The sequence below is a fragment of the Pinus tabuliformis genome, chromosome 2_1 (assembly GCF_031772625.1).
Source record: "Pinus tabuliformis cultivar Carrire ecotype Pingquan chromosome 2_1, CPIR1, whole genome shotgun sequence".
Classification (NCBI taxonomy): domain Eukaryota; kingdom Viridiplantae; phylum Streptophyta; class Pinopsida; order Pinales; family Pinaceae; genus Pinus; species Pinus tabuliformis.
This window is the reverse complement of record NC_142299.1, coordinates 41,230,602-41,257,304: the sequence shown is the minus strand read 5'-3', so window position 1 is coordinate 41,257,304 and position 26,703 is coordinate 41,230,602. Positions and strand designations below refer to the sequence as shown.

Genomic DNA, 26,703 nt, shown 5'->3' with positions numbered 1-26,703 from the left:
CATTATCTCATTGTGAGAATGAGATTCGAGGGAGTTGATTTGTTAGGATTTATTAATCGTATAATAACATCAACATCTTTTTTGGTGACCATATTGAGGAACGATTCATTCCCTCAATCTTTCAAAATCTCATTAGTTCCATGACAATTCCGTCTCCAAAACAACCTAACCTTGCCTTTTGGGTCTGTGATCAAACTAACATTGCTCATTCTCTGCTCAATTTTATTTTGCAAAATTCACTTTCCAATGAACAATGTGCTAGGAATCAGGACATTATTTCCTGAGACATTAAGTTAGAGGAAAGAAGATTAGCTCTACAAAGATGAGTACGACAATATCCCAATTGTTTCTAATCTCATCCGTTTAATTCATGACAATCCAATCAAATATACAACTTGGTCTTATCCATTGATTAAATGATCAAAGGAGCATTTCCAGTCCCTTGATTGATTATATCTTGAATAACGCATTTACTATCCAGAAACTAAATCACAATTTTGCTTGGAAAGCAATTTTTTGTACCATTTTTTCTTTGAAAAAATCCAACCATAGGATTGCTTAATTTTTTTTATTTTTTATTTTATATGGTGGAAATAGATTCATCACCATCAAAAACCCCTGGGGTACCCAAAATCCTGAAGCTTGAGTGTTGTAACCCAGATTTCCCAAAATTTATGTTGGATTTTAATCAAAATCTTGCCAGAATTTCCATTATTTTTCGAGCAAAATTGTGGCCTCATTAGACTACTCTATTTGTTAGTATTAAAGATTTCAAGTTTGTGGCTTCCTAATTATTAATATTTTGTTGGTGCAACTTGTGCCTTTCTCATTAATATTTTGTTGGTGCAACTTCATCTAAACGTTTTTTGTGATTTTGTTGGCCCAACTTCATCTTGATGTTTTTTGTTTTGTTATTTTTCCTTTAATATGATTTTAATCAAATCTTTTATATGTTTTGAAATATGATAATATATTTTAACAATTTTATTAATATAATTTCAAAATAGTTTTATTAAACTCAACTAATTTTCATATAAATTTAAATTTACTTTGAAATTAATTTATATATTTTTATTTTAAATAAATTGTATTTATTTCATCTTTTTAATATAATTATTATTTTATTATTTATTTAACCTCCCAACTTCTTCCCTTTCCCTATACTAAATAAATTTGTCCAATAAAAATAAATATAATATATAGTTAGAAATATCATCTTATTTTAAATTTCACACTTAAAATATTTTTTATCCCTTTTTTCATTTTTCCTTTCTTTACTGTATTAATTTTTAAAATATATAGTAATATTCAGAAAATTTAAAATCCTCCAATAAAAATAAAAATAAATATAATATATAATTAGAAATATCATTTTATTTTAAATTTCACATTTAAAATATTTTTTATCCCTTTTTTCATTTTACTGTATTAATTTTTAAAATATATAATAAAATTCAGAAAATTCTCTCAAGCCTGAGCTCTCCGTCCGCTTCGTTCTCGCCATCTCTCTTCCTCTGCTCTGCAAATTCAAACAAACAACAAAGATTGTGTCACTGTACTAGACGGTTCACCTTGTGATCCTCATCTCCTGTCACACGGATCAGGACAACCTGTGCTTTCTATTACTAAATGTAAAAGGAACGGCAGTCGACGGGACGGAGACCAACGCTGTTAGAGAGACGGAGTAGTCGACCAACACATCAGTCAGAAAGGGTTCTTTTCCGACGGGCGCCACAGGTGTAGACTCTTTAATCTTTGCCACGCTATGTATGAACATCATCCATGGCCACGTCAAATCCATTTCCAAAAAGTCGCATTATAGACCATTTCAATTTAAAAGCGACACATTTGCTGCAATTTTACCTGACTTGCCTGCTTATATTTGCGCACAGAAACAAATCCATCCAAACTTCCTTTCTGTGAATCTAAATCCATCCAAACTTCCTTTCTGTGAATCTAAATCCATCCAAACTCCAGTGATGACAATGACAATGGCACACCTAACAACCGTTCCCCATCAAAATTGTTCTGCTTCTCCTTCCGTCTCCTCCTACGAAGTGTTTATAAACTTTTGCGGCCAAGACGTGGAGTATTCCTTCGTCCGAAAGTTCTGTTACGAGCTTTTCTGTTGCGGATTAAGAGCATTTCTTAACACGTTGATGGTGCAGAGCAGTGGATTCGGCCCTTCTACTGAAACACAAACTGCTATTCGAGACGCTTGTGTCCATATAGCCATCTTCTCTCCCAACTATGCGCAATCGAAACGGTGCCTCGATGAGCTTGTCATCATAGCGAATTCAGGGGTTACCATTCTTCCTGTATTTTATAACGTAAAGCCATCTGAGCTCCGCTGGACGGGCAAAGACAAACATGGCGGGTATGCTGATGGCCTGCGCAGCCACGAAGTAAATCAGCAAACTATTCAGAGTTGGAGTGACGCGCTTAATCATGTTGCAGGTATAAGCGGCTTCGAGCTGGAGGCTTGTGATAGGTGAGAATCTCTCTATTTGCCAATCCCTGTTATATATGGAAACTCAGCTAAGGTTTTCTCAATACTGATTTTACTTTCTGAATTTTTAATATGCAGTGAAGATGACCTATGGAATAAAGTTGTCCAAAGTGTGCGGAAAGCGGTTCCAAAAACACGGTTGGATGCAGCAAAATATCTAACTGGTTTGGGTCAAAATATTGAGGAATTTGAAGAGTTCGTGCGATCACAGCACAAGGGACGTGTGGAGGCAGCCAGCATCGTGGGGATTGTAGGTGGGAGCGGAATTGGAAAAACTACGGTGGCTAATGCATTTTTGAACCTTAAGAGTTCAGATTACGATGGAACCTCCTTTCTATATGATGTGAAAGAAAGTGCAGAAAGACTGTCTCTAAATTCTTTGCAGACCCAGCTTATTAGGGACTTGAGACAGATAAATGATATCAAAATAGGGGAATGTGAAGAAGGTGTAGGGATACTCAAAAAGAATCTCTGGTCTTGTCACGCTCTAATAGTATTAGATAATGTTCATGATTTGGATCAACTCGATGCATTCCTGCCAATTAAGTCTGTCCTTCACCCCAAGAGTTTGATTTTGGTTACTTCTCGTCGCAGGCATCTGCTTACTCGTGCAGGAATAGCAGAGTCATCAATTTATCATGTAAAGGCACTAAATCGAAGATATTCCCGAGCGCTTTTTTGCTGGCATGCCTTCTTCCAGCCACATCCACCACTAGAATTAGTAGGTCGTGTAGATAGGGTTTTAATGGCATGCTATGGATTGCCTTTACCATTAAAAGTGTTTGGGGCGTGTTTTTTTGTGGGGAAAACAAATATTCCCCTAGAGTACTACAAAGTAGGTTTTGATAATATAAATATTGATGTCAGCTGCTCTAGGTTTAGCCCGAAAATAGTTTATGACAAACTCTCTGTTGAGGAGCAGCAAATATTTTTGGATATCGCCTACTTTTTTATAGGGAAAAACAGGGATTCGGCCATCAGAATATGGCACGGAAAAGGCTGGAATGGTATACGGGGGTTTCGAATCCTTCAAATCATGTGTATGGTGGAAGTGGACGGTGAAAATAAGATAAGAATGCATGACCAGATGAGGGATTTGGCGCGAGATGTTATGAGCGAAGATCGAATATATGGGCGTTCGCCGCTTCGCGTTGAGAGTATTACAGATGCGATAGCAAATAGGGAAGTAAGTGTTTCAATTATCTAGGCCTTCGTCGTATCTTTGTCCAATTAATTTTCCAGATATTTTATTCAAATTTCAAAGTAAGTTGTGACGCACTATGTTATTAATCTTCATTGTTTGAAAAAAAAAACAGTTTGTGTATGGAATTACGACAACTCGTCATCCGTCCACCCTGCAAGATGTTGGGGAAGCTCGGAAGGTGCCTAGGACTGAGCTGAGGCGTTTGCTTCTGGAGGGACTGTCTGTGGTTGAGAGCGAAGGTGACAATGTAGAACGGATATTGCGGAAAGCGGTGTTTCCAGAACGACTCTTATGGCTCCGCTGGAATGAGTGTCCTTGCCGTGCCGTGCCCTCGTGGGTACCATTGAAGCTTCTAAGAGTTTTGGAAGTAACCGGGACGCAATTGAAAAAATTATGGAGTCACCGGGTAAGTAGATGTAAATGTGTTAATGTGCATACGAGTGGCATGATATCATCTTATATTTTTATAGAGGAGCATTACAATTTTTTTAAATTGTTTTGGTGAGAGTTAACAAAAAAAAGGGTAAATTATTTCAAATATTGTTTTAATTATGTGTCAAAATTATTATTGTTTTAAAAAATTGTTTTTATAAACACAATATAAGACACAATTATTATGGTCTCTTAGGAGACCATTCATTAATTGTCTCTTAGGAGACCATTCATTTTTGGTTTTTAAGAGATTATATAAATAGTGATATATTGTTTTTATAGAGACAATAAATGAGATTAAACTATAAAAATCATATGAGTAAATCATATGTCTTTACTCTTAGTTATTGTCTCAACTTGAGACACTAAAAAATTCTCGTTAGAAACAAGATATATAGTATGAATCTTCTTATTTCTTCATAAAAATAAACTACTCAGAGAAACAAAAAAAACCTGAAAAAACAAAGTATGTGATCTTCCATTGAGCTAGCATCCTTAAAAAAAAATTGTTATCTCCATTAAAAAAATAAACAAAATAAACATTGTAATGAGAAAGAGATCAAGCCAAAAAAATACAAGATAGCTATATAAAAAGAAATATTATGAAAAAAATGAGGAAAAATAAAAATATGAATTATTTTACTAATATACAAACATTTGTGATTAATACAAATACAGGAACTAGTCCATTGTGTGTGTATATATATTATAAACCCAATCAAATTACTCTGTTATATATGTTTTAAAGCCCCCATGTTATATATTATCTAATTTCTAGTAAGAAATTAGATAACAAGGAAGCTCATTGCCATCTGAATGAAATATCACCCAGCCTTGCTCATAAAATGGTGTGAATCAAGGGCGAATTTATTATCATGATGTTGCTTGGCTAAATCTAAAAATGGTGTTTAACTGTAATTTATTATCATGATGTTGCTCGGCTAAATCTAACAATGGCGATCAACTATAACCAACAGAAAATTGGGACAAAAAAGGGAGTGATTGAGGTCGTACTGCCTGTTAAAACTAAGGGCCACTGCCTGTTAAAACTAAGGGCCCCTGCCTGTTAAAACTTAAAACTAAGGACCAGAAAAAATGGGGATGTGTAGATTCATGTTGTTAGACCGTAGGATATATTTTCTCTACATGGTCGCTTTTGTTGGTGATCTACAATGCATTGCCTTCATCGTTGTCAAAGTATATAACTGGGACTTATGTTGGACCACCTGGAATTAAGTTGAAGAAGGAAGGCATGAAGGAAAAAAATCCCATAGTTTTTTTCCCACGAATTGTCATAGGAGGGCTTTAGCTGCGGGAGAGTAGGCCTTGTTCAGAGGGACTAGTTTGGAAGAGGCTTTGGGGTGGTACTTTTGGTGAAGTTTATAGGAGACCGCTTTGCTGGTTAGAAACTTAGAACACGTCTTTGGATAATGAAATGGGATTAGATCCCTCTGGGGTTAGAGTCAAGCCAGTTTCAGGGCTTGTTTCAGTAGATTACTTTGCACTGAGATACTCTGTATGGGCAGTGCTGATTGTGAACATGACACAGATTGGATATGAGGATAAAAACATGCACATGGCTGCCTATGATTATATACTTTCTTTGTAAAATACAGAGGTATGGGACCAAACATTTAGCAGGTTGAAGAGTACAATAGAGCTTATGGTCAAAACCAATAATTGCAGAAAAGTTGTTGCTATACCACTTTCAATGGGAGTCCTTTATTTTCTACATTTCATGAGATGGGTGGAAGCACCTGCCCCAATGGGTGGTGCTGGAGGCCCAGATTGATGTTCTAAACATATAAAACCAATAATGAATTTTGGACCACCATTTCTTGGTGTACCAAAGGCTAACCATGTCACTGTTACCTAACGGAGGAGAAATAATTTGGGGTGATCTTGATTGGTCACCTGAGAAAGGACATGATTGCCTCTCAAAGAAACACAAACACAATAAAACACCTATATGCAAAGAGCATATTTCAAGCAATAAATGTACAAATGACCCAGATTTTGAAGAAAAGGTCGGGGTCCATTATGGAAGGATACTTTCATTTGGTAAGATGGCAGCAGAATAGCTGTCATCTAAAGTAAATATGGCTTACTACAGGGTAGTTTCTAAAAGTAATAACCTTGCCCAACATAACATACCTTGTGGAGAAGTTTGGATAAAATGTCATGAGATGAGCTGGGAGAGTGTGCAAGCAGTTGCTGACCATAAAGTATACATGACAGGAACTATTCTTGATTTACTTTGGCTTGTTGCACCAAATATGATGCAACGTGTGGATGGCCATTTTACTTATGGGATTGCTGACAACCTGGACGACCCAAAATACAGGCATTACAATTTTTGGTCAAATCCACTTGAAACAGAGCGAATGATGTTATATTGCACCTTGATATTCCATGATGACTGTGATTAAGTTGAAGAAATATTCCATAATTGTTCCTCTCATGATTTCTTGTTTCAATTTTATCAATGATCGGACTCGCACTTAATATTTTCTAAAGCTTAAAAAGCTTAAAAATAGCAGGTTTAATCCTAAAAACCTGGGCCATTTTTATGCAATATTATTTTGTAACTAACTCGATCGCTTTAAATTTATTAAGAAAAGAAAATAGACAAGAAGTAATTGTTACATAGAGCTAGGTAACCTGTACTATCCTTCTTTATGGGAATTTTATTATACGACATTGACCCGAATAAACCCCACATGCTCCGCAATAAATCAGTTCAGTGAATATTTAAACATAGGAAATCGACATAGTGTCCTTCCTTACATACGAGTTGATCACATAGGACTTCTTTAAAACGGAAACATCAATGAAAACAGAGAGCTTTGTTGAGCCTTTGTGTTGAAGAAACGCCTGCTGCAAAAATCACATGCTATTCAAGCATAAAAAATAAACCCACTGTAAAATTTATCTGCATTCTGAATAATGTTGGGTTATACAAAAAATACAATCATTTTGCAACAAGTGGAATTCTGACCTCAAATTCGCTGAAATTGTTAATTATACTTCATTTTGAAGCGTCATCCTCCATCGAGTCTCCAAACAGATCATCATCATCGAAGAGTGCATTAGATTGTGAACTGGAATTTCGTCATACTATTCCTTACAGAGCTTTTTTGGTCGATCTTAGTCATGCCATTGGCAGGAACTTCTATTGTCACATTGAAGTAGCTTGCTCTGAAATACCATTGTTTTGTTTTGGCACGTTTTCCCATGAGGCACCAACCTGGCCAGCGAAGGAATCCCCATAAATATCTCCATAGAAACCATCTTCCACTGGGGACTTGACTTTGTTCAAATATTGTGGCAGTTTTGAGTGACCCCTTTTGGTGCATCACTCTCTTCCTTTGGCATAACCCGGTCTTGGCTTTTAGGTATCACTATAACTTGCACAAGACACTCGTATTTTCTAACAAGACTACCTTATCACTATAACCTGCACAAGAGACTCGTATTTTCCAACAAGACTACCTTCCTTTACCCCGATGGGCCCAGGGTTAGTGCTAACATTTGCACCATCTGATATTCCAACTACCTCCACTAACTCTCCACCATGTTGATCCCTAAAAGTAAATATTTCTTTCTGTGGTCTCTTGGCATCCCTTTCAACTTGGGACTACTCATCTTTACTAGTTGCAAAAAGTGCCCCTGAATCCTGAAAGGTCTTTGTACCAAGTCTATTCTGCATTCCCCAAAGCGGTATTATATGCCACAACTGTGTCCTCATCTAAAGGATCTGAAAGGGTGAATTGTGGATGCAATCGTTGCATAGCCGAAAGGGCGGCTATATTTTTTCTCAAGATATAACCTCTGGATGATGAAACAAAATGCAAAGACTTCCCTAGTTCAAGTTCTACAAGGTTATCCTTTGTCACATGCTCATTTGCAACAAAAGTGCCATGCACTGAGCCCAGATCAATGACATAGATGTTGCACATATAAGCAATGCTTCGATACAAATTTAAGATTGCAGCAAACCCACATATTTTCTAAGTAGAAGAAATATGGGATGTATTAACTGCATGGCTCAAAATTACATGAGAGAACAAAGAAACAGGTGGCCCATCCCATGAATCGAAAAAGATTCACTACAGGAGGATGAAGAAAATACATATACTAAAGGGAATATCCAATTAATAAGCATTCACAAAGAGAAACAGCAAAGTACACATTTTAACTCAGGCCAGGCAATCCAAAGATAAACCGCAAACCAAAGGAAGCACTTTTAGAGCACCCTGGTGCCATAATGAGGGCCACAAGAGTCTACGATAGAAACTATGCAAACCCACTTGGAATAAGCACAACATGCTTGAAACTTAGAGTAAAATTTCTTGGGACAAAATATTATATTGGGCTAGTAACCAATCCACTACGAAGGTGTACAATGGATAGTCCAACAGTTGATTCTGACCAAACTGGGCCTTACACAAAAACCACATTGTTCCTTCTTAGTGAGTTGCAATTTCGATCGTCAGATAGACTCAATTAAATTTTAGGTAGCTACCAAGTAATCTTCTTTGGTGGAAGATGCAAACTTTCCATTTCTATGTGGCACAACAACAACATGTTGTCGAGAGACGAATGGATGGTCCAACATAAAATCACAAGTAATAACCTGTCTCCAAAATATGTGTCTCTGCTTATCCAAATTGATAAGACTTAATACTTCGCCATCCTTCACAAACTCTAAATGAAAGACAACTAGTTTAAGCTCCACAACCCAGTCTGGTGGTTGCCAATTTGAATGCCCACCCCCTATTCTAGTGGCTTGATGCACCACTGTCGATGCTAGAGTAGGTTCGGGAGCTACAGTCATTGACACTCCATGATGCTGCTGGTGTTGTAACTGTGTTTGAGCAACCTGTGATTGAAAAGGCCGAGATTGTTGTTGTTATTCCAAATTGGACTTTGAAAATGAGTTGACACTGACTGAAAATCGTTCTATTGTTTGTGCCTTTTGGAATCTTTCCAGGTTAGCTCAGTTGAATATCTTGAAACCAGATCCAACAATCCTGCCATATAGATAAAAAAGGTCAAACCTACTTCAAAGATTATAATTGTTCTGATAGAAGTATGATCCTCCTTGTATCCTTCACACACAGCGAGTTTACTTGTGACATGAAATTTAGATTTAAATTTTCATATATTTTCCTCTTGAAAGTAAAACTATACAACCTTTATCGTTCAGAATACTCATAGCAGCTTATTCAGGTAGGTTTCCCTCTGTTCCTTATTTGTATGTGATTACAGTGGATGCTCTAGGTTAGTTATTGGAGGCTACTAGGGAAAATCAAAAGGAATTTATTTCCCTAACGGAAACCAACTTATTAATGTTCATTCCGCAGATGACTTGGCTTTAACCGCTGAATTGACTGAGCATTATTTGTAAGATACTAATATTTTCCTTGACACATAGAAAAAGTTGTTAAGAGTGGCTTTTGGTGAGGATGAAACAAATATTTTCCTTATTGTTCAAGACAAACCGCTAGATTGGTTGAATCATAAACAAAATAATATAAATTATGGAGGGATCATTCATTATTTGGGCAACCCTTTTTGTACATAACTCTCTCTTGTTGATCATAGGAAGTGGTTAATGGCCCAGTTGAATAAATACTTCAAGCTCTGAGGTAGCTCGATATTTTGTTTGCTGAGTAAGGTTGCAGTCAATAATAGAGTACATGTAATGGGAACATTTAGTATTCCTCATCTTTTCTCTTCTCAAATAACCTGTAAAATACGAGAGAAAGTCTCGTAAAGTCCCTAGAATTGTTCTTGTCCTCTCCCATCTCAAGCAACCTATAAAATACTAGCCAAGGTCCTTAGAATTAGAAGTTTTATTTGGTGCAAACCAATGTTGCATTAATCGTTACCGGGATAATATCCGCGCGAGGAAAAAATCGGAAAAAATCGTAATTATCGAGAAATAATCGGGAAAAAATCATTTGGTACAAAAATATTCATTTTTTTTTTCATTTTTTGTCAATTTTTTTAATATCTAAACCATCTACAACATAAAATAAATACATTGACACATAAATATGATAAAAGAACTAATATATAAGATGTTTAATATCATTTCTAGTGCTAAAATCACACATAACATTGAATCATGTCCTGAATAGTAAGTCGGAGTCCTGACTCCTGAGTCCCATCTCAGCCTCAAAATATCAACAAAAAATATAATAATGTATCTCATCATGTCATAATGTCATATACAATAAAATGAAGAAAATAACTAAAGTCTAATCCTATTGATTTCCTCTGCCCCTCTTGCGAGAAAATGCCACAGCTTTCCCTTTCCCTCTAGATGTAGATGCTGGTGCTGGTGGAGTTGGCAGTGGAGTCTGCTGTGCTCTAGAAGCTGAAGAACTAGAAGTAGGAGCTATAGGAGGTAGATCACGTCCTCTATTGGTGGCAGGGGTAGCTCGGGCAGGTGGTGTCACCTGGAAACATTACAATCTCCCAATCCTGAAATCCTGAAAAACTGATAAGTCTGCTGCATTTTGAATGAAATCTAAAATTCTACTTTCTCCATATGAAATCCAATGAGGCCGGAACCACTCTCAAATATCCTGAGTCATTTCATGGTAATGTTAAAAATTTAAGTTACTTTAAGAATTTAACATTATCATGAATAGCATATCAATACTAGGGCCTAGACTTGATCATTAAGCTGCCCCACTCAAAAATTATTTGTTTCTTTCAAAAAAAATTGCATTTCAAACATTTAGCATCCCTTATAAACCCTCGTTGCTTCGATTGCCCGCGATAAAATTGGAAAAAATAGCAATTTTTTAGAAATTATCGCGATTTTTTTCAAAAAATCGCTATAGTTTCCAAAAAATCGGGTATTAAAAAAAATTGGCGATAATATCGGATATTACTCGCGATAATATCAGTAGCGGGAAATTATCGCGATAAAACGATAATATCGCGATATTATCACGATTTTAATAACACTGGGGCAAACACAACAAGGGCAAAGGAGTTCCTCGAGTGGATTGGAATATTTGCATCTTGCCAAATGATCAAAGGGGATTGAGATTTCCTAACATAAGAGCTCAAGTCAATAAATAGTTAGCATGAGCGGGAGAGAGGGATGCCCCTTGTCAATCCTTATTCAATGATTACATTCAATGTACTCAGCAAATTCACGGTATTATAGACTCCTTTCAATTGGATGACATAATTGGTCAACAACACTTTAAAGGATGTCAGTTGCATGGAAAATAGTACCAGACAGTTCCCAAGCATAAAAATTTGCATTGCTTGCATATTTCAGGATATGTGATTTGTAGCTTATCATTCTCCTTACTCATGCTTGGAGAATATGTGCCATATGAAGTTATAAACCACCAAAAATACATACCTCATCAATCTTCTTCTAGGATTAATTTTCCTCCAGCAGTTGATGACAAGTGAAATTTGCAAAATAGTACCAAAAGTCAGTTTTAGCTAACACTTAATATCTTAGCCTTCTTCAAACTTGATTACTTCATTGATTTCATTACCACTACGGAAAACGAAGTGCAAAAAAAGTCATATTTTTTTACAATCTAATGGATACTTCCATTGCATCTTCAAATCGATAGAACTCACTGCTTGACACAGTTTATTTTAGCTCTGACTTGACTCAGACAAGATTTTGATAAATCTAAACTAGAGACTTGGGTTATTTTTTGTCGTGGGTAAAAAAATTACAAGTTGTAAGGAATAAGACCTGGTTGAAGTACCATAACAACATGTCATTTTATTACCATTTTCAAGTGCCACACCATCTCCTTAAGTTCAGGCTCCTTATAAAATTGCATTCTTAAAATAACAAACCAAACTGCTACACTACATGTATGAAGAATTAAATCTATAAAATGATGTGAACAACAAACAATGGTGAAATTGGAAAGGTCAAAGAAGAGTCTCACATTGATATCAAATGCTCTACATGTATGAAGAATTAAATCTATAAAATGATGTGAATAGCAAACAATGGTGAAATTGAAAAGGTCAAAGAAGCGTCTCACATTGATATCAAAAGCAAGTCAACATATATATAGATTGAAAGGTAAGCATTGTTTTAGCCCTAGGTTCTGATTCTTGTAGCAGATTTCGTCTTGATCTTAACCTCTTCCTAGGACCTACATATTACTTAATTTAAAAGACTATCTTATAGATCAAGACATTGATGTGATACCATTGGACATTTGTGGCATGGTGTTAGGGAGTCCATATCTATATGATAGAAAGGCAATCTTCTTCCGTCATGAAAACAAATACCAAATCACAAAAGATGGGGTAGAATATATTGTAAGGGCTCATCAAACTAAAATCAATGCCAGCCTTGTAAGTGCAGGACAAATGAAGAGGTTGGTGAATTCCAGTAAGGGTTGCATGCTTATGATTGTAAGGGGAAAAGATGCAGAATTATCTGATGCTTTCCAGGGTTGTGATCATGTGCATAAAAAGGAATTATGTGAATTAATTTCTAACTATGATGAGATGTTTCAGGAACCAAGGGGATTACCTCCGAAGAGGGAAATCCAACATGAGATCCATTTGCAGCATGACGCTCCTTTACCGAATATTGGCATGTACAGGATGTCGACCATTGAGATGGAGGAGATCAAAAAATAGGTGCAGGAACTATTGAACCAAGGGGTCATCAAACCGACTACTTCTCCATGCGGCTCACCGATTGTCTTGGTGCCGAAGAAAGATGGCACATGGAGGATGTGCATGGATTATCGTGCACTAAACAAAATCACGGTGAAAAATTGTTACCCTCTTCCCCACATTGATGACTTATTAGATCAGTTAAAGAATGCTATCTATTTCACCAAATTGGATTTGCGTAGTGGTTATCACCAGGTTCGAATTGCAGAGCAGAATGTGTGGAAAGCCACCTTCAAGACCAAACAGTTGCGAATGGATAGTGATGCCATTCAGACTTTGCAACGCTCCAACGACTTTCATGAGGGTCATGAATGATCTCTTTAGGCCTTTCATTGATGAATTTGTTCTTGTATATCTATATGATATCCTTGTCTTTAGTAAAAGTTGGAATGAACATGTATGTCATGTGAAGAAAGTGTTTGATGTATTGAAAAACGAAAAACTCTATGTAAAATTGTCAAAATGTGAGTTTGGGAAAACCTCTTTGGTTTACCTAGGTCATATCAATAGTCATGGTCAGTTAAAAATTGATCCTTCTAAAGTTGAAGCAATTGTAAATTTGCCTAAGCCTACTAGTGTACCCGAGGTTCGCAGCTTTTTGGGTGCAGTATAGTATTGGAGAAGTTTTATTGCCAATTTCTCTATTATTGCAGCACCTTTACACGCATTGACAAGTGTAAAGCAAGTCTTTCAATGGGGAGGAAGCAGCAGAAGTCCTTCGAAACATTGAAAGAAAAGATCAGCACCGCGCCGGTCTTGGCCTTACTAGATCTCAAACAGTTATTTGAGATCGAGATAGACACCAGCGGATATGCCATGGGAACTGTACTGGTGCAGCAAAATAAGCCGATATGTTACCATTCAGAGAAGTTATCTCAGGCTGTGATAAACTATCCCACTTATGACAAGGAATTGTATGCCTTGGTCCAGAGTGTGAAAAAGTGGAAACACTACCTGATCGGCAAGGAGACCATCATCCATATGGATCATCAACCCTTGTAGTATCTTCAGTCACAAACCAAGTTGCAGCATTCTTGTCATTTCAGGTGGATGGGTTTTCTTCAACAGTTTCATCTGGTGATAAAGTATAAGAAGGGAACTAGCAAGAAAGTGGCCGATATGCTATCTTGCCCTCCTATTTCTGCTTATGTTATTTTGCATAATGCTTCGTTCTCTTTTGAAAGTTATGTTGAACAATATGCTAATGATGATGACTTTAAGGAGATTTATGCAAAACTAACCCATGGTTCACAGGTGGACAACTATCACTTGCAGGGGAAACTGTTGTATCACCTTGGAAAATTATGCATACCCACAGGAGAAAGGGTACATGTAATCCGGGAGGCCCACACCTCCCTTGTGTTTGGTATTTTTTGTATTGAAAAAACTTTGTGTCATGTACAAATATTTTGTTTTTGGCCTCATATGAAGAACATTGTGACTCGTTATGTAAAGGGTTGTGTGATGTGTTCTGTTTCAAAGCTCTCTAATAGAAAACTCTGGCTCTACACGCCACTCCCTATTCTAAGTTATCCATGGGAAAGTGTGTCAATGGATTTTGTAGGAGGTTTGCCTTTGTCTAGAAAAAGTCACGACTATTTGTATGTCGTCCTTGACCGTTTTAGTAAGATATGTATTTTAATGCCTTGTAAAAAGCCGATCACTACAAAGTATACTACTTATCTTTTCTTTCAGCATGTTTGGGTCCATTTTGGGCTACCCACATCGATTGCGTCAGATCGGGACTCTCGCTTTCTCGGAGATTTTTGGACCAGCTTGTGGAAGATGATGGACACCAAGTTGAAAAGAAGCACGATATTTCATCCACAGACTGATGGTCAGATAGAGGTCGTCAACCGCATCGTGGTACACTTATTGCGAGACTATTGTGGGAAACATCCTAAGTTGTGGGATGAGCATGTTCCATATGTGCAACATTCCTACAATTGAGCAGTGCACTCTTCTACGCATCGTTCACCATTTGAGACATGTTTTGGATACCTGCCAAAGGACCCTTTTGATATGGTCTTTGGAAGGGAAGATGACTCCAGTAGACGTAATGACAGGGACAAAGCGCAGCAGTTCATCCAGCGGATCCAGTTGATTCACCAAGCAGTACAGGAGCAGTTGGAGAAAAGTCAAGCTCAGTACAAGGCTCGACATGACAAACACCGAGTCGACCATCAATTTCAAGTAGGCGACAAAGTGTGGTTCCATATCAGCAAGGACAGGATGAAGGGAGAAGGAAGAAGTTGCGACCAATCCGGTATGGTCCATTCAACATCTTGGGGAAGATTGGAAACAATGCCTTTCGTCTCTATTTGCCGATATATATGCAGATGTACTCCGTAGTGAATGTGGAGAACTTAAAGTTGTATGAGCCACCATTGATTATGGACACCGAAGAGGTGGGAAAAGTTCCTACAGTGGATGACTTTGCACGAGAGTATCTTAATGAGTTACCTGAAGACATCATCCTTGACAGAAGAACTAGGACTTCACGACGGGGAGACGTGGAATACCTTCGACTTGGTCTCAAGGGGATGCACCCTAGCAAGGCAAAATGGCTGGAAAAAGAAAGAGTGAGGGAATTAAGATTGAGGGAATTCACTTGCCAATTGACTGATAAAGCTTTTGGTGGTCCAAAAGCTCCTCAATGGGGAGGATTGATCCAGGTGGATCTTCAGACATCGTGGCATGGGAAAAGCTCAAAATTCAAAGTGGTGGAAAGGTGATTAACTTGACATTAGATCGAAGTGCTCGTCACCCTAATTCCAACGGTGTGAACATCACTCCAATCCGAGTCCGAATGAAGAAGATAGAGGTAGTCAAAGTAGGGTTGACTTTTGATGACTGGGCAAGATTAATGGAGGCACAATTTGGACATTTTTCGGCAGACAGAATCCGGCCAACTCCAGCCAGATTCCAGGAAAAATTGTTGCCTCATTAAAAGGACTCCTTTGGTCCAAAACCAAATTTTCAAAAATGCGCGGGTTGTTTTTTTTATAACAAAATATATTAAAAAAAGGGGTGGCGGGCCTGGTGGCCCGCCACCCCAAAACAAACAACATAACCAAAGGAGGGGCAGGCCACAACCCCTGGCCCCTCCCCCAGCCATGGAACTTTCAACATAAAGACAGGAGGGACAGGCCATGACCCCGACCCCTCTGTTGCTCCCACGGAGCCACCAAATAATGAACATGGGTGGGCCAGCCCTTGGGGCGCGGACCCAACCCACCCCAAAACAAACAACATAACCAAAGGAGGGGTAGGCCACAACCCTTGGCCCCTCCCCCAGCCATGGAACTTTCAACATAAAGACAGGAGGGACAGGCCATGACCCTGACCCCTCTGTTGCTCCCACGGAGCCACCAAATAATGAACATGGGTGGGCCGGCCCTTGGGGCGCGGACCCAACCCAAAACCAACATCACATTAATGGAGGGGTGCGACCGTTGAAAAGGAGGTAGGTACAGTGGGTAGGCCGCCCAAGGCAGGCCCGACCCAACCAAACCTTAATTTAAAAAAAAATTTGGGTTATGAAATTTAAAAAAAGGAATTTGTTATATGTAAAAGGAGGAGGCGAGGTTTGACCGCCCGACCTCCTCCGTATTAACCGGACCTTCCACCAAGTGCGCTATAACCATTTCCTTGAAGAATCCGCCACCCAGTGGTTATTTAAACACAGTTTTTTAGTGCGCTCAGGCAGAGGAGGCAGTGCACACAGTTCGAGGCATAATTTTGTAGGAGGGCCGAATTTTCACTTTGTCAGAATTTGACAAATTTTATATGGTTTCAGCACTTCTCGACGCTGTGAACACAATGGTGCTGTCCATTTCTCCATCAGAGTTCTGCATTTTTCAACCATTTTTCAGTATGGAGGTATAAAACTCCTTTTTGTAACTGATGCTTGTACTTTTCTTTCTCATGCCATTTAATGAAAGAAGGCCTCCCCATTGATCGAGCAGGGCCCGGAGACGTAGTTCAGGTCGGACGAACTCTGTTATAAAGTCTTGTTGTCTTCTTTCATGCTTTATGTGTTTATCCTCTTCTCTCATGTGCACATTAAGTTTTCTATGTCAAGCTACAATTTATGCATGTAATTCTTTAACACATTTATAAGCAAAAGATTTTGGATCAACACTAGTTGAAGAACCAACAATAGCACCAACAAAAGCATCAACAACACTAACGGTGCCAAAGAAAGATTAACTCGGGGACGAGTCAATGAACTGTGGTCAGGGCATGTTGGGGCCTTCATTTTTGTGATGTTTTGTGGAGGAAGAAGCTAGTGACAAGTGGCAGAAACAACCATTGGGAGGATGTGGAATTAACAGCAGAGGAAAGACAAGAGAGGGGTGAAAGACTGGAATTTACAGAGGAGTGGCGGGAAGAAGTAGAGATAGTCACGTGGGAAAATAGCAAGAGCAACTGAGGAATGAAGACAATCGAGCAGGGGAGAAGGAACTGACAGTTCAGGTTGGCGTGCAGGAAATGAAAGAAGAAGATAAAAAGTAGAAATGAGAATCAAGAAGAGGTTAATTGTGGTTTTTGTTGCTATCAGGTTGTGTCGTGGTTGTTCTTGGTAATACTATGCTCCCTGTGTTGCGAAGCTCTGGGAACAACCTTGTGACTGTCTTCCTATAAGATTGTATTTCGCCTGATAACATTCTGATGTTGAGGGATGGGCTGTGAGCCTGATGTAATGTATTTACCTCTATCTTAATGAAGAATATTTTTATGGGATCATAGCATATCCGCTTTGCGTTATACTGGTTATTTTTTTTTTCTATGTGTTATCACTCCAGGAAACTCTCCTAGGTTGTAGCTCGGAGATGCCTAGTAACATATAATCTTCAATATTATTCTAGGAACTATTGGAATGAATAAGGTTTGGATCAAGCCAAATAACCACTTCAACTCTTTTTTCACTCCAGACATGCATGAAAAGCCTCAACTTGACAAGGCTTTAGACCACTAATGCTCAATAATTTATAGATTCAATGGATATATGGAGAATATTGGCTGTACCAGCAGATGCATACATAAACATATATGAATGGCTAGCTACAGGAAGTATATGAAAGTTGCAAATTTAATTTATCAACGTAGAGATAAGATGACAGTTATCTGACATTAGACACAGAAGAAAAATGGATAACCTATTCAATTGCAAATCCAATTTATCAATGCAGATATAAGATGACAGTTATCTGGGATTAGACACAAAAGGAATAGGGAATAGAGTTATTCGAGTGCAAGATTAGAACAGAAGAGAAATGGACATTGAACATGTAACAACAAAAGAAGCTTGTATTACTGGCATGAAGATGAGAAGCTGCAAGGAATAGAGTATCTACAATCTCCATAAGTTGAACTCTTGTTCTTTCTAACTTTCAGCCATATATAGGCTTTTACAATGCTCTCGGGCTCTCTAGGGCTCGAGATGTCTTAATCTATCCTCTCTGGCTTCTAACTGCTTGATGCCATAATTAGACAAGCACGAGCACAGGGGCACTGTTTCTAACAAACACAATAACCGATTCTGGTCACTTCGTTGCTCTATCAGGTGGCTCAAACGTGCTATGATGCCCCACGATCCCTTTCAGTTAATTCCGCTGCATCGTGTTGCTGTTTTTACCCTTCTCAGCCATGGCTTCTGTTATTTTAGTTCAACTATCTAGCTGCCACAGACACTAACAGAACAAACTACTTTCCTCTCTGGGTGACTGATGGGGAGCGGGGTACGGGGCATATGGGCCGTTGGATGAGATGAATCGACGGTCAGGATGGTGATCAGGCGGCAGAGAGCGAACCAAGGTGATCATGGATGAGGGCCGTTGGATCGAAGGAAATGGACGGTGGAGATTGCGCGCAGGAGGCCTGAAGTCGTGGCGGGAGCGGAATAAGTCCGAGCCGTCAGATCTCAGATGAGCAGATCGGACGGCTATCGGGCAGAGGAGGTGCTCGGAAGATAACGCCCCGGGGCGGTTTCATTTGGGTGGAAATGGTTTCTATTGGGAGCTCATCAGGCGATAAACGATAAAGGGCGGAGTTTTCCCAATGCCACTCATTGCATGCCACGTAGTAGTGGAGGAGAGAGAGGAAACCACCTTTATTGCGCGGGTATTCCTCTCGGTAGTTGCCCGCGCGATATGAGTGGCAGCCGTTAGATCTGGCGGGGGTGATCTAACGATGGAGATCGATCGAGCAGGTCTCGTTGATCGGGTGAAGCGTGGGCCATCAGATCGGTGGGGAGATCGGACGACGGAGGGACACAGAGGTACGGGATGGCCTCGAGAAATGTGCAGAGGGCGCGTATGGGTGGAAAGGTAAGGTTTTCGGGGGTTTTTGGGTTAATTTACGCAGGACCAAGGCGAAAGTGGGTTTTGTTAAGCTGTGAGGGTTGGGTTAGGATGTGAATGGATGCGAATGGGAGTGGGAGAGTGAGGAAAGTGGGGTGATGAACTGTGTGGGGACCTCTCCATGACAGCAAAATAGACCATCTCCTTCCTTTAGCCTTCAAGATGCCAGCGCTGCACCTCAGGGCTAACACTGGCTCCTTCTGGGGATGAAAGCCTCCATGTGAGGTTTCAAGAACTGTAGACCACTGCCTTTCCAGTAAAACCAAAATCAAATCTTCCTCCTAGTGTTCCATTGGGCATGGAGTCTATTTTGCATAAAAATAAAAACTGAAAATCATATTTACAATACCAAGGCTTTAAAGCCTTAAATGAAATAAAGTTTCAAAAACCGCCCATTGACTGGGCAACCAAAAACATCTCCTCCTTCCAAATTGTGCAAAATAAAGGTATTTTTCTGCTGAATTTGAGCGATGAAAAACGAACCTGTCCATAAGGAGTCAAACTTACCATGATTAGCTTTCTTTTCCTTAAATGCATCCCATTTGAGAACCCAGTCATCGAGTTGGAAATTGTCCACTTTTGCCTTCCTATCAAAGGTTTCTTTGATTTTCTTCTGATGAGCTTTTGACTTCTCCATCAGCTGCTCTCTGATCTACTGGAGTTCAACCAGGTTATTCATTCTTCTTACCATGTCATTCTCTTCATGTTGTTCTTCTTGCAAGAATTTGGCCACAGAGAGAATCAACTAGATGGGGAAAACAACATCAGTGCCATAAACCAACTTAAATGGAGAGTTTCCTATGGACTTTTTGTTGGTAACCTTGTAAGCCCACAATGCAAACTTCAACTTGGAATCCCAGCTCTTTTTGTTGTCCTCCAACAGTTTTTTGATTATCCTTACAAGACTATTGTTGGATGATTCTGTCAGGCTATTGCCTTGAGGATAATATGAGGTAGAATGCACCAACAGAATGCCCATGGATTCACACATGTCTACCAATTCTTTTGCCCTGAAAGTTGCTGCATTATCAGTGACTAGTTTGGTTGGGCAACCAAATATAGTGAAAATATTCTCATTCAGGAATTTCATGACAACCTGATGATTGGCATTCTTAGTGGGTATAGACTCAATCCATTTGGTGAAATAATCAGTGGATACCAAGATCCATTTATGCTGGCCACTGGAATGTGGATTAATCTCACCTGTGAAGTCCAAGCCCCACTACTGGAAGGGACCATTAACATGTACTGGCTTCAAGGGCAGAGATTTTAGTTGCTGTCTTCCTGCAAACCTCTGACATTTGTCACAAGATTTCACAAAAGTACACACATCAGAGAACAGAGTAGGCCAATAATACCCAACTCTTAGGATCTTGTGGGTTGTGGTTTTCCAATAATGATGCCCTCCACAGATGCTAGAATGGAATTCGTGCATGACTTCCACAGATTGTCCTTTATCTAGACATCTCAAGAGGATTCCTGATGGGTCTTTCTAATAAAGCAGATTTTTATTAATGCAGAATTTGGCTGATCTGAGTTTAATGGCTCGGGCTTGACTTGAGCTAAGCCCTGGAGGGACTTCTAGCTTCTGCAAAAATTGAACTATGCTGGAATACCATTCATAGGTGGCTAGATTTTCAGCCAAAGACTGATTCTGCTTTTGTTCTTCTGCTGCTTCCTCTGTCTTCTCATCACTTGAAATTGGACTCATGCAATTGATGTCCATCAAACTGCAATTTTCCTCAGCCACGAGCTTAGCCAAGCCCTGGCCTTTGACCATCTTAGTGGGTTTCACCTCTATGTTGAACTCTGTGAACTTTGTGATCCATTTAGCTCCTCTTTCCATTAATATTTGGCTGCATTAGGACATCTTTCACTGAGGCTGAAGGTACATATGCAACCACTTTGGAATGCAGAATATAATTTATGAATGCCTTCAAAGATTTTATGAGAGCATAAGCTTGTTTTTAAATAAGGTCATACCCTAGTTCAGCGTCCCACTCCATACGAAACAGGAAGTGATAGATTTTATCATAGAAGCAACGACCCAGGGAATCAAGAATAGGTGTACCCAGAATGTTGATATCTGCTGCAATATTTCCTGAACAAGGATATATCTTCCACCAAGTGTAAGGTATCTGTATGTCCATGAATTCAATTTCTTTTTATATTTATTTACCATCCATAACCAATCTTTGTTTCTATACTTACATGGATTTAGACGATAACCCAAGTATGTTATGCCATCCTCCATTGGGGTCGATTGTACTCTCAATATGCCAGAAGTGCCCCCTTTATACTATATGGGAAATTTGGAACGCTAGGAACAGGTATATTTTCGATGGACAATAGTTTGATATTTCTGAGATATGTCATAGAACACTATCCTGGTAATTGAAAATTGATCTTGTGCATGCTCCACAAAAAAAATATCATTAAATTGTATGATTGCATTGACTACCCTTTTTCCTGTTGGATTCTTCGATGGTGCGGCACAATTGGGAAGATATTCACATTAACTGGGCACTTAACTTTGAACAATGTATAAATATGTGGTCTAAAAGTTCTGGGAAACACAAGGAAGTGCCCCTTTATACTATATGGGAAATTTGGAACGCTAGGAACAAGTATATTTTCGATGGACAATAGTTTGATATTTCTTAGATATGTCACAGAACACTATCCTGGTAATTGAAAATTGATCTTGTGCATGCTCCACAAAAAAAATATCATTAAATTGTATGATTGCATTGACTACCCTTTTTCCTGTTGGATTCTTCGATGGTGCGGCACAACTGGGAAGATGCCGGTGCAGGGCTATTATTAATCTCAATGAACGCTCACAATATAACATATCTTGGAATGGTGGACCTAGTACCAATACTAGAGCGGAAGCTATGACATTATGGGGAATACTTTGGTTCGTGAAAGAGAAACATATGCACAACCTTCACATATGTGGTGACTTTAAATCTCTGATAGATGGCATACATGGGTTTACAGATTTCAGTCCTCCTACCTTGGCTAGATGGATCAAAAGGATAAAACACATCCCCAGTTCTCTAATGAACTACACTATCAACCACATACATAGAGAAGCAAATATGGAAGTAGATAGACTGTCAATCGCTGGACTCAATGGAATATATGGAATCTTGAGTTTCTCCTTTACTGAGGATACCCACGTAAGGGAGGAGGGACATAAAATTGCCATCCTTGTATATAACAATTTTTCTCTCTTTTTTGTTTTGTTATATGCTCTTTCACATATGAGGTTTGAAATCAACTAATATGATTCATCACGAGAATAAACCACATTAATTAATTCCAAGTATTAATAATGTAATTAATCCAAAACACTTATTTATAAATAATAATAAATATAAATAATTTGTAATATAATAAAAATATTATCTTTAGTTACAATACTGTATATTATTTTTGTATTTGTATTTTTCTCATGATCGTACTGTTTACATTGCAGGCCATACCTCTTCATCTCCGGGAGTTAAAAGTATGTACTCCTAGAAGTTTACATTTTCCAAAGGGATTTTATCACCTCAAGGACCTCGAAAAGATTGTGGTTGATGTTCCCAGGATGACAGATCAGGACTACGATGTGTTTATAAACGGTATCTCTACCGTCGACTTCTTCTCTGCGGCTTGCGAGTCTTTCTTGACAAACCAGAATTGCGGGTTGGACACGAAATTTCGTCCCAAATAGAAGACTCTATTCGATGCGCATCTGTACACATCGCAATCTTCTCTCAAAATTATGCGCAATCAAAATGGTGCTTAGATGAGCTCGTGCTCATGAAACAGTCCGGGGCTCCCATCATTCCCATCTTTTACCAAGTAAAGCCTCACGGGGTGCAGGCCGTGGGCAAAGATGAAGATGGAGCATACGCTGAAGCACTGCGCATCCAGGAAACGAAGCAGCGATACGAGTCCCGGAAAATTGAGAACTGGAGAGATGCTCTTTGTCAGGTTGCAACCATAACCGGCTTCGAGCTGTCTGCGAATGATGAGTGAGGATTTCTTACTCTCCTTTCTATTTGATCATTTTTATAATGAATCCCGTAAAAGGTATATAAACTTTTTTCAATTAGTGATTAGCTTGAAATAACTTCACAAGCACACATAATTCGATATTTCCAAACTATAACTTAACTCACTCACTCAACTTGAATAAGTTAAACTCTCCTGAATTTAACCAACTGAGTAATTACAATTTCTCACAAATCCGTGATAGATTGCTATGCAAATGACAACTGCAGTAGGTTCATTCTCAATTGTTATACCATATCTCTGAACACGCAGGAACGAGGAACATATCTTGGAACAGGTCACGCAAAGGGTACTGCAAATGATTCCGCAAAGAGAGGGGTTTCAAGATGAGGGAACTCATCCAATGAGCTTACCAGATGAATTTTGTAATTTGCCGTCCTTGAAACATTTCGAGCTAACTGGATGCTACAGATTGCTGAGGCTGCCAAAATACTTTGGTAACTTAACAACTCTCACACACATCAATTTGCGTGGCTGCGAAACTTTGGCGAAGCTTCCAAATTCTTTTGAGAATTTGAGAAATCTTCATCACCTGGATCTGTCTTATTGCAAAAGTTTGAAGGTGCTTTCAAATTCATTGGGGAATATGACCAATCTTGAACGCATCAATCTGGCTTGTTGTATAAGTTTGGAGATGCTCCCAAATTCCTTGGGGGATTTGACAAATCTCAAATACATCAATCTCTATTGTTGTAGAAGTTTGGAGATGCTTCCGGATTCATTCGGAAATCTAACAAATCTCCAGAACATTGGTTTGTTGTCTGGCTGCGACAGTTTGAAGAACCTTCCAGATTCTTTTGGGAGTCTGACAAAGCTTCAACGCATTTGTATGTCTGGTTCCGAAAGTTTGGAGAGTCTTCCAAACTCCTTTGGGAATTTGATAAATCTACAATGTGTCAATCTGTCTAGTTGCAAAAGATTGAAGATGCTTCCGAATTCCCTACAGAATTTAACAAAACTCCGCCACATCAATCTGTCTTGGTGTGAAAGTTTGCAAATCTTCCCAAATTCCTTGCTAAATTTGACAAATCTGCAATTCATGAAACTGGATTGCTGCACAAGTTTGGAGATGCTTCCAGATTATTTTGGGAGCTTAGAAAATCTGGAGCACATAGATCTGTCTGGTTGCAATAGTTTGAAGGTGCTTCCAGATTCCTTCGGCAATCTGCCACAGCTTAAACATCTGCATTTAAGTGACTGCTCCAGTTTGACCATCTCTACAGAAATGCTTGGGAATATCACCACGCTTGAATGTTTGGATCTCTCAGGTTGTCTCCAAATGGAATTATTGCCTCCACAGATTGGACATCAACAGTTCTTGTTAAAATTAAATTTGCTGGGTACAAACTTAAAAGAGTGGCCTAGTGATCATGTTGCATGCCTAAGCAACTTGGAGCTTCTGAGAATGGGAGGTCCGTTTCCGGAAGTGCTGCCATCTTCGTTCCTTCACCTGACCAGTTTGAAGGAATTGTGGCTCAACAATTGTGAGAAATTGCAATGTCTCCCTGATTCAGTTGGACTGTTGTGTCAGTTGACAGTGTTGCACATATGGAATTGTAGTGTACAATACTTACCACCAGATATCTTGAACATGAAGAATCTGGAAGTTTTAACAGTGGGCCGGTGTCCCTTGATGGAACTGCCATTTACAAAGGTTGAAGGAGAGATGGAAACAGACTGGACTGTGGGGACGGAAGCGTCGAGTGAAGGCTCTTCCAGTGATAAAGGCATGCTTCAGCTCAAGGAGTTCGAGCTGTATCGCACAAATATATCAGAGGTATCATTTTCTAAAGGCACTTGCCCTAATCTTGAACATCTCAAGATCAGGTTTTGTAATGCTCTAGTGGAGGTTGGAGCATTGCCAACAACTTTGGTAACTCTGAAATTGAAATATTGCTGTGCATTGAGGAAAATAGGAGGCGTTTGTGCGCGTCTTGCAAAACTTGAAAGGCTGGACATGAGAGGTTGTAATAATATTCAGATAGAGAAGGTGCCAACTCTTCAAACCCTGAAGTCATTCAAGAAATCGTCAAGCATCCGACTTGACACTTTTGTCAGCGAGGATGGTCAGCAGCAGAGAGCAACTCTGAAGGAGGATCCCGAGCAAGCGCAGCAGAGAGCAGCTTTGAAGGAGGATGCTCCAGCGAAGTTATTTTGCAGATGTTGAACGCAGGCGCATGTTGTAATGATAGCTTGAAACAAATTACTAGTATTACTCAATTTTCTTCAAAGTAATATATTTTTGTTTGGTTCAATTTTAATCAATTTAATAGAAATTTATTGGAATTGTAAGTGGCTGGATAGTCCTGTTAAAGTTACTTAAAAATCTGGCTGTATCAATTCATGAATGTGCAGATATGATCAGCTTTCAGACGATACTATTCTCCAGGTGTCATTTGAACCGTAATATATACCAAATTCTTAGTTACAATGAAATAGGTCTGCTGGACCTCGAAATTTAAAAATGCTGCTCAATATTTTTGTTGGAAGTGATTTCTTTTCGGTCAAGTCTGAATATACTCTGTAAGAAATCTTATATTGACTCAATCCCATGAAGAAATTCTGAAATTGTTTTCATTCCATTATGCAACTTGTTTTCATTCCATTATGCAACTCTGTTCTTGCATTGTTTTGCAAGAAAAAAAAAAATATTGTATTTATATTGATATGTAGAAACCAGTACATCTGTCCAAATATCATATACATCTTGGCATCTCCTCCATATAGAAACATATACATCTGTGCATCACCCCCATATAGTTCTTCTCCACATGATATGTGGACATACAACTCTATCTCATCATCATAAAACAGGAAATATAGTAAGGAAGAGGATCATTGTTCCCACATAAAAATACACAACATATACATCTGTGCATCACCTCCATATAGTTCTTCTCCACATGATATGTAGACATACAACTCTATCTCATCATCATAAAACAGGAAATATAGTAAGGAAGAGGATCATTGTTCCCATATAAAAGTACACATATATACTTCATCAGCGTTAACTACAGTGATCCTAATAAACAGTATAGTAACCAAAATTACAAAAAACCAAAAATTAAAACAGTCCATAATATCCAACATATACATAATGCGAAAACATAAAATATATATCCTGTCGAGGGATGGGAAGAGTCCCCATATCCATTGTAATGTTGCCCAGTCTTAACTCTATATGCATCTCATCCATAGTGTCCATTAGTCCCTTCTTTGACAGCAAATCAACATTCTGATTGTGTTCCCTTCTGTTAAATCGAGTAGTCACTATGAGAGCCCCATAAGGACCCAATACGATTGAGCCATCCCTGAAGATGCAGTTGAGTGATATTGCTATTCCCCAATATATGTTCAATGGTAACCTTTGAGTCACCAAATATGTGAAATTCAAAATGTATAAAATTCACATACCTCATTTCTGAGTG

The 26,703-nt window shown here is 38.8% G+C and overlaps 2 protein-coding genes and 2 pseudogenes across 2 annotated transcripts; 3 read left to right on the top strand and 1 right to left on the bottom strand.

Moving 5' to 3' along the window:
* Positions 1–1,991: 1,991 nt before the first annotated feature.
* LOC149198678 (disease resistance protein Roq1-like) lies at positions 1,992–22,928 on the top strand. The gene is made up of 4 exons (XM_089400335.1): positions 1,992–2,491; positions 2,588–3,695; positions 3,826–4,119; positions 22,689–22,928. The coding sequence occupies exons 1-4, from the start codon at positions 1,992–1,994 to the stop codon at positions 22,926–22,928; spliced, it is 2,142 nt and encodes a 713-aa protein (XP_089256461.1).
* On the top strand, positions 5,099–6,574 carry LOC149198680 (phospholipid:diacylglycerol acyltransferase 1 pseudogene; annotated as a pseudogene).
* LOC149198679 (protein phosphatase 1 regulatory inhibitor subunit PPP1R8 homolog) lies at positions 7,174–21,354 on the bottom strand (annotated as a pseudogene).
* Positions 22,847–25,754, top strand: LOC149198677 (uncharacterized). Its single transcript, XM_089399302.1, has 2 exons — positions 22,847–23,232; positions 23,525–25,754. The coding sequence occupies exons 1-2, from the start codon at positions 23,018–23,020 to the stop codon at positions 25,437–25,439; spliced, it is 2,130 nt and encodes a 709-aa protein (XP_089255428.1). The 5' UTR covers positions 22,847–23,017; the 3' UTR covers positions 25,440–25,754.
* Positions 25,755–26,703: the final 949 nt, after the last annotated feature.

Bases quoted from the DNA above. Each gene is read 5' to 3' on its own strand.
- LOC149198677 (XM_089399302.1), top strand. From the start codon at position 23,018: ATGAAACAGTCCGGGGCTCCCATCATTCCCATCTTTTACCAAGTAAAG. The intron at 23,233-23,524 runs GTGAGGATTTCT...CTGAACACGCAG, and splicing joins GAGCTGTCTGCGAATGATGA to GAACGAGGAACATATCTTGG.
- LOC149198678 (XM_089400335.1), top strand. From the start codon at position 1,992: ATGGCACACCTAACAACCGTTCCCCATCAAAATTGTTCTGCTTCTCCT. The intron at 2,492-2,587 runs GTGAGAATCTCT...TTTAATATGCAG, and splicing joins GAGCTGGAGGCTTGTGATAG to TGAAGATGACCTATGGAATA. The intron at 4,120-22,688 runs GTAAGTAGATGT...TTTACATTGCAG, and splicing joins AAAAATTATGGAGTCACCGG to GCCATACCTCTTCATCTCCG.